The sequence below is a fragment of the Pholis gunnellus genome (assembly GCF_910591455.1).
Source record: "Pholis gunnellus genome assembly, chromosome: 3".
NCBI lineage: Eukaryota > Metazoa > Chordata > Actinopteri > Perciformes > Pholidae > Pholis > Pholis gunnellus.
The window spans coordinates 27,744,915-27,753,780 of NC_136529.1; the positions used below are offsets into that span (position 1 = coordinate 27,744,915).

The 8,866-nt window shown below is 41.2% G+C and overlaps 1 protein-coding gene across 1 annotated transcript; it reads right to left on the reverse strand.

The window, feature by feature from the left end:
• Nucleotides 1-318: 318 nt before the first annotated feature.
• On the reverse strand, nt 319-3,651 carry LOC306716023 (nuclear factor 7, ovary-like). Its single transcript, XM_079186553.1, has 2 exons — nt 3,344-3,651; nt 319-3,267 (listed from the first exon to the last, which is right to left on the reverse strand). Exon 2 carries the CDS (start codon nt 3,248-3,250, stop codon nt 1,838-1,840), a length of 1,413 nt encoding a protein of 470 aa, XP_079042679.1. The 5' UTR covers nt 3,251-3,267; nt 3,344-3,651; the 3' UTR covers nt 319-1,837.
• Between the last annotated feature and the right edge of the window lie 5,215 nt (nt 3,652-8,866).

The following is an 8,866-nucleotide window of genomic DNA, read 5'->3' on the forward strand; positions in this document are numbered from 1 at the left end:
CACAACCTTTTCTTTCCACTTACAATCCACACAGGTATGAGAACCGCTCCGTACCTTGACTGTAACTGGTTAAGGACAAAGAGTTCAGTAGAAATATGACCGTTTAATAATAGCCGGGGTGAGGAGACTGGTTACTCAGGACCAACTGCCAGCGCTACTTTCTTCAGATTAGGATCACATCTAATGTGAAACAGCAAGTGCTCCAATTTAAACTGAAAGCATGTTCATACAACCTAAGAATATACTCAAGTAATATAGAGTATAGTTAGGAAACATACCAAAAGGAATAATGTCAAACCGTGCGTTATTCATGGTAGATATACGTCTTTATTCTTCTTAATGAGACTACATTATACAGAAAATATTCATTCCAAATCAAAGAAGAATGTATCAATCATACCTAGAATCAGATCTTTATGCAAACTTTAAGTTGGTTAAAACTACACAAGGTTATAAAATACATTCTTCTGATATTCTCTGTGATTAAATAATAGAATGTGTACATCATAAACAACACAAGTGCTCTTTACATATAATAACAGTCCACTAACAGTGGAAAACCCCCAATGTGTGAGTTCAAACAGACAGCATTTAGACAAATATTCAATGCATGGTAGTCTACTGCCATTTAAGTATAACTTTATACAGTACAAATGCATTAATGATATATAGTCCAGATTTTCGGCAACATTTAACAGAACTATATTCTGATTCTCTGAAGAGGAAACATAGTATTTATTATTGTATTCTGAACTCTGCATTAAAGGGGACATAGCCTGCAGATTTCTAGGTACATACTAGTATTTTGTGTTATTACTAGATCGTGTTTACATGCTTTATTGTTAAAAGAACACATCATTTTTCTCCTGCTGTTTGTCTGAATAAGAAAAAGATGTTTTTTTACACACAACCATCTGAGAAGCTGTCATTGGGAAGTGTTTGTAAAAGGAGGAACTTTCAAAGAATTACTTGACAGGTGATTGGATGAACCATCCGTCAATCAAACTCTTGCTGAAGTGAGTCGGGAAAAGAGCGACAACATCTTTTCCATCGAAGGAAAGCCGTCAGTGCCGTTCTTTGCTCTTCTTACAATGAAGAAATACTCTCCAGTTCTGATATAACTGAAACTATTACAGCATCTACGCTAACCTCTGCAGGAGCCGCCATTGTCGTTTTAAAACGAACATTCGCTGCTCTGTGTTGTTTTTAAGTGATATGTGAGCCAGTAACGCGAACCTCCTGAAAAAGCCCAGTCTGCTCTGATTGGCTTGTGAGAAATACATGGTGCTATGTGGACATACTCAGATGAGGGGGCAGTAAACTCAAATGAGGCTGCAAGTGACATTGGAAGAACTGACTGGGTGTTCTTCATGATATGTCCCCTTGAATCAAAACAGACATTAAAGTCCAGATGAAATAGAAAAATACCCCTTTAACCCTTTCACGTCACATCTCGGTTGTGTGTTGTGCACATATTTAATAAAATATGAAAAAACTAAATACTAACAAATCAATTTCTTCGTATTTTTATATCAAATTCTAATTTTCTTTTCTTCCCATGAAACAAAATGAAGTGTGCTTACATAAGAGTACAGACTAAATTTAACCAAAAAAAATCATGACATCCGTCCATCAATCATCAAATGTTGGCTACAAGGGAGGTTTGTGTGGAGCCACAGTCCTCTGTAGCTCTGTATCACGCTACATTCTAATCACAGTGGTCCAATCAAATGCAAAGGATTTGCTTTACATCCCTCTTGTAGCTGTACATCGCTCAAATATTACACTTCACTCAGGAATACGTCATAGACGCTCTCACTTCCGTTTCACTGGGACCTTAACTGAAAGGCCACCAACTGCTACTGCACACTGTTCCTGTAGAGTCATCCACCGGTAATATCTTCAGTGGCAGGACATTGTTAGTGCGAAAGTATGGAAACATCCTCTCAGTGAAAGTGTGTGTGAAGGTGTGTATGTGTGTGTTAGTATCAGCATCAGAGAACGACAGCTTTCCTCTGTTCCAGTCCAGATTCACTCTGATCCTCTGGAGCTTCTTCTTCACTGAGAGATCAGTGGATGGAGCTGGTAGTGACCCTGCTGAGTATATATCATTATAGAACCATATTCTCCATAATCCAGACAGTATGTCTCCCTTCCTCTGGACAGACTCTGCTAACATACCCAGTGACCAGAATGTACTGTCTCCAACCTGGACATCCCAGCTGTGAGTCCCTGAGTTAAATCCCTCAGAGCCCAGAACAGACCTGTAACCATCAATCCTCTCTGGATTATCAGGAAGCTGCTGTCTCTCTCCTCGTCTCACTCTGGTCAGATCTTCAGACAGGATGAGTTCTGGATAAGCAGTGTTTGGGTCCAGAATCACAGGACTGTAGGAGACCATGTCCTTCATCTTGTTCCAGATGTTGAAGGCCAGGTTGCCCAGGTGTTTGGCCTCGTCTATCAGAGCTCCTGAGAGCAGCTGTGGATCCTCCAGCAGGGGGCGCTGCTGGACTCTTTCCACTGCAGCCTTGTAGTTGTTCAGGAATGAGACGTCTTCAGCTCTCAGCTCGTCCTCTGTGGCTCTGACTGTGTCTGAAAGAGCTGCTATCTCTCTGCTCAGAGCCTCCATCTTCTCCTTCATCATCTGACTCTTCTGCTCCTCTTCCTCCCTCAGTGCAGCCATCCTGGCCTCCTCTTCCTCCTCTAGAAACTGGTGAAGCTTCTTAAACTGCTCCTTAATCTGCCTCTCTGTGCGTCGGGCCTGGACCTTCATGTGTTCTGCTGTTTGATCACAGTTTCCTTTAACTTGTTCAAAGAGCTTCAGTTTCTCCTTTAAGGGCTTCAGGGAGTTCTGGATCTCCTCTTTGTGATCCTGTGCAGCTTCATCGATGGGTCTGAATCTGTGGTTGTTGTGTGCTTTTGAATCTCTGCAGACGACACACACTGGCTGCTGATGGTCCAGACAGAAGAGTTTGAATTTCTCAGAGTGCAGACTGCAGAGAGTCTCTGAAGCTCTCTGATCTCTCTCCAGTGAGAAGGACTCACAAAGGTTCTTTAACACCAGGTTACGAGGTGGATTTGACTTTGAAGATCTTCTCTGACAAACTGGACATTCCCGTAGTGGTTTCTCTCTCCACCAGCTCTTCAGACAGTCTTTACAGAAGCTGTGGCTACATGACAGAACAACAGGATCTCTAAAGACTTCATGACAGACCGGACAGCAGAGATCCTCCTCTGATCTGGAAGCCATTTAGTCTCTGAGTGAAGCTGAAAACACAGAAAGTACATCAGTCATGGCTCCCCTCCCTCCTCTACTAACTTCACTGTTTTTAGTCAAACTCACATTCAGTGTGTGGAGCGTCAGCAGGTTGAAGCAGCAGAGTTGTAGTTTTCCTCTTTTCTCTCCTGTAGATGAACTCACTCAGAGGAAGTTGTTAAGGATCTTTAAAGATGTCCTGACAGACAGGACAGGAGAGATCCACCTCCAAGGGAAGAAGGAAACACAGCGGGTACACAGTTAAAACATCAGCCAGTTCACTTTCTCCACTTCAAAACTATCTGAAAATACTTTCACTTTTAGACTTCTTTTTTCTTTCTTTAAAAAGTAGATGCCCTGACTTATCGTCTCTCAGTGTCTGTGTCTCTTCTTAGTGGCACAACAACAATCTGCATTTCTTCTTTCGTCTCAGCTCAGGTGAGTCATCTAAAAGGGGTGGAGCTTTGTCCGTCCCTTTGGTTCCAGGGCATTATTTTGGGGAAAATGAATACCCACAGAATATTTAACAGGCAGTTGGTGAGAAATCACGCCCATGACTGAAGTCTTGGATGGACTGAGTGGCAGGTATGAAAACTGCTCTGCACCTTTACTTAAGGACAAAGAGTTCAGTACAAATATGACAGTTTAATGACAGCCAGGGTGAGGCGACTGGTTACTCAGGACCAACTGCCAGCTCTATACTTCTGTACATGGAGAAAAGAAAAAGCCTGAAGAGGTAAAACTACCCGTGTAGTAGACAGAACAACACAGCAGTGGTCGATCTGGAAACTTTCAGTTTTGGGGCGTTTTTTTTTCTCTTTTTTTAAGTAAAATTTCTGGAGAACAGTGAAAACTATATATCCAAAATGTCTCGCATTTCTTGTCACGTAAATGGTAAATGGTAAATGGTAAAAAATAAATGGCAACACATAGTATGCTGGGGCAAATCCCCAAATACATCTACACTACCGTTCAAAAGTTTGGGGTCACCCAGACAATTTAGTGTAAATTTTCAGTTTCTTCGCAATTTCTCTCATGGAATAGCTTCATTTCTAAGAACAAGAACAGACGGCGAGTTTCACATGAAAGTTCTCTTTTTCTGGCCATGTTGAGAGTATAATCCAACCCACAAATGTGATGCTCCAGATATTCCGATGTAGATATTTCATTAAAAACCAGACGTTTCCACCTAGAATAGTCATTAACCACATTAACAATGTATAGAGTGTATTTCTGATTAATTTAATGTTATCTTCATTGAAAGAAACAGTGCTTTTCTTTGAGAGATAAGGACATTCCTAAGTGACCCCAAACTTTTGAACGGTAGTGTATATTCATGGAAACTACACATATCGTCATCACATGGTCGCACCCGGGCGAGGCGACACCATCATCATCAGCACAACCTATTGATCCGCGTGCGTTATCATTTGTCAGGACGCCGGCGTGCATTGATAAGGCTTCAGGATTGGCTGCAGTAGCTGCTGGCCATCGATCCGCCCTTCTTTCTAATTGAATACACACACTCTCGGGTATTGATAACAGGGAGCTATAATTTGATTCAACAGTGGCCGGGTATCGATCTGAGAATCTGATGATGTTATCAAGCGGCGGGGAGTATTGATAAATGTGATGGGGGGGAGGGGAGTATCAATAAGTAGTCAGGAGGGTCAACAAGGTGAGGTCAACGGAGAGGAGATGGCAGTCATGAGTGTGTGTTTAAAAAAGTTTGTCCTTCATGTCCTGGTTCTGTATGATACATAATATTCTCTCTGTGACAAACCAGGAGCTAATAAAGGCCAGTTATAGCGTATATAGCATAATGCACATTTCCACAGCACTAATTAACCCTTCGCTAAGTCCCGCCCCTTAACCCTCCTGTTATGTTGCGGGTCAAATTGACCCGTTTCAAAAAAATATTTTAAAGTACTTTTTCTGTATGAAACTTCTTCTGCTTGCCTTAATTAGGGTAATCAACGTGAAAAAAATTAAATAAAAAATATCATGTATTTGCAACCCCCCCTGCAGGTTTATATAACAGAGATGATGTTCGGGTCAATTTGACCCGGCAGTGAAAGTGGAGGCTGTAAGGGGTCAGAAGGGTCAAGTTTAGACCATTTCTTTCTTTGAAAATGTGAGACAAAGTATCTCTTACTCCTCCCAACATGTTTCACCCCATTTCACACACACACACACACACACCCACACACACACACACACACACACACAGGTGCGGTCTCACTACCGCACCTGTGCGAGAAAGATACTATTTTGGCAGGAACCTTTTTTTTTCTCGTGGGAAAACTCCGCCCACACTTAGCAGGAGAGGAGAGAAACATATGAAAGGGTTGCTTGGGAGTCCTACCAACATTACACTCTGCAGATACATGCAACACAGTAGCTTACTGGAGGACAACATGAGCAACAGAAACAAAAGGATGACAGCCCTGGAGGCTCTGGAGCACATCCTTGATCACGACAGTGAAATAGAGGAGGATGTGTCTGAAGATGAAGACCATCTTGAGGTCAATTCAGATTATAATGGTGCTGATTATGAACCATCAGATGAGGAAACTGATATACCTGTTCCTCCAAGCGAGACATTCGTGTCAAAAAATTGTGAAATACAGTGTTCATCCTCACCCAACACACGTATACCGAAAATATTATAAAGACAGTGGCAACATGTATTAGCACAAAGCACACCGTGACACTCGTGTGCTGTGTAGACACACACACACACACACACACACACACACACACACACACACACACACACACACACACACACACACACACACACACACACACACACACACACACACACACCTCGTTCATTGTGTTTATATCTTAATTTTTGTAAATGTCTGTTTCTTAACACTACAAGTAAACATGAGTAAAGTTTACTTTCAATACAAATCCTCATGACTCATTTAGCTTGATTTTGAGTGAGCGGGTCAATATGACCCTGAACAGCAGAGGTGTGTCATCTCCATTTATCTACATCACCCCATGAAAAAAATAATGTTTCAAAATGTAAAAATAATTTAGAGAAAAATACATGTTATGGTAGACTAATGCAATTTACATCTAGGTTTTTCCAATGTACCTAAAAAATTGTTTTAACATGTATTTTTCATTAAAACAAGTGAGTTATCCTCATTGAACTATGATCTATGGAGGGGGGAATTACTTCATTCCACTAAATACTGATTGAATTGTTAGTAAGGGTGTTGGTGATGAGGTACAAACTATATTTATTAGGATTTTTTGGTTTCTGACAACTTTTGGATGATTAAACATGCACCGGGTCATATTGACCCGCGAACATCATGGCTGTACCTAAGAAACGAACATAACAGGAGGGTTAATGCAGCCTGGCAAATCATAGCCTAGCTTCAGCCAGCACTGTCACAGTGTATTGGTTGAGCTGCTCCATCTTACTTGTATTTAACCTCCTCTGTTGGAGAATACACTGCAGAGGAATGGTTTTCTGTTTTGAGACACAAGTTATATATCTTAAATTGAACTGTGTGAAATCATTGTTCCATTAGCAACCAAGATACACATCTTGATAACGTGACTGTTAATGCTAGCTGATGTTTGGTAAGCTAGCTCTGAGCTTCTTACCCTCCTCAGTAACTCAGTTCTTTGCTGCAGGGATGACGAATATTTGCAGGCCAACCACACGTAAGCATAGAACTGGATCCCTCATCAAAAAGCCAATAGGATTTTGGATTAATGCAGAAAATAAGCTATGTGTCAAACAGACGTTAATGATATTTACACAAATCTCCAGAATTAACAAGCTGACGTTAGGCTATGAACAAAGTACACCTCGGTGGCGTGACTTCACTTCACCACCACTAAGCTGCAGGTGGATTGACGTTCTGGTGATGAAATGTTTTCAAATGTAATTTAGCCACTTGTTAGCAACCGCCTATAAAGTAAAGCTTCACAATTCACAAGAGGGGTATTTACTGATGTATTTCATGTAGTAGAACAAAACATTTAAATCTTATAAAGGGTGTGTTAACCGCAGACCTTATTCGAGGCATCCAACCAAAAACCTGTTAGTGAAGTTAAAACTTCACTAAGACGGACGAAAGTGAAAGCATTTGCCAAGAATGTTTTCATTAATCAATTCCCAGTTAAAACTTCACGAACAGGTTTTGCAGGTTTTAGGACACGTTTCTTCAGCATATTGAATGACGGCCTATGATGTACAACGAGAAGTGCACTCGGAGAGCGCAGAGCTCAGCCAAGTCCATTTCCATAAGTGAAAAGTAATGTGTGGACCTAATGGTTTAAATAAGGGCTGTTAAAATGTTCCTACTGGGAAGTTAATGTACCAAAAAAAACAGCAGTCTCTTTCCCAATGTGAGTCTATGGAACGGACCGGGATTCATGTAAAATGTGCTTCTAATTCCTCTGGGATTGTGGTAAACAGCCCAGTAGAGACAAAATATTAATAATCTGTGAGAAGTAGTATAATTTACGAGAGGTTGCATGTTCCCAGCTACTTAGCGGGTTAGCCGTTAGCTCGCCAGTGAAAGTTCATAAACTAGCTCTGTGAGTGTTCCCTACATCATGAAGAGGAATACTGGCACAGACAGTTGAATAAAACCGTCTGTGCCACTTTCTGGTGGTGACCAGGCCGACATCAGCACACTTCCTGCTGATTGTTCACATTAAAAGCATATCAGGGACGGGAAAGTCAACGGCCCTCGAGTTGCTGGAATGTGAAATATCTGTGCAGGAGTTAAATATATAAAAAGCTTAAAACAATGTCTGACTGGAAGCTACTGGAAAGAATGAAGGGCCTTGTTGCGATCATCATCTACTGTTCTCAGTCCCACATGGCGGATTATAAACGATGAAGCAGGAAGTCCGTAATTTCTCCCGTGTGATGTCTCCATGACATTATGGGAGCTGTATGACCAAAACATGTCTGGTGAAAGACAAATGGAGACAGAGCAACAGAGCATGGGGAAGTAAAGAGGTGAGAGAGTGGGAGAGATCTTAGCTAATTACTCAGAGATACATGCTGAGAGAAGCATTTCTGCAGAGAACAGTGTGTGTGTGTGTGTGTGTGCATGTGTGTGTTACCAAGATCTGCCATTTATCATAAAGGTTTGGCGGTTCCTTATAGTCTTTATATTTTATCTTTGTACTGCAGCTGAAGACTGGCAGTCACATTATATATCAAATTGCTTCTAACTGCTTCAGAGCTTCAGTTCTCTTTAAGATTTAAACCACATTCACACCAAATGCAACACATCCGTCACGTTCAGGTCGACATAAACACTGAGTGAAAAACAGCCCGGCCCGCTTGCTCATTTATTTCAATGAGCACATTCATTCCCGATGCAGAGGACTCTGCCAAAAAACGCAAGGTCGTCGGGCAAAACTCGTGCGTTATTATTCATAAAGTTTACCCTGCCAATCACTGCATGCAGACATTTAAAAAAATAAAAATAAAAAAGTTCAGAATCAGTTTTATTCTCACACCAAGAAGTTCCATCAAGCCCTTTGCAGTAATGAATCATTTCTTTAAAGACTTTAAATTAGTGTAGGAACATGTGATGTGGGGGTTTCTTCAAAAACCCA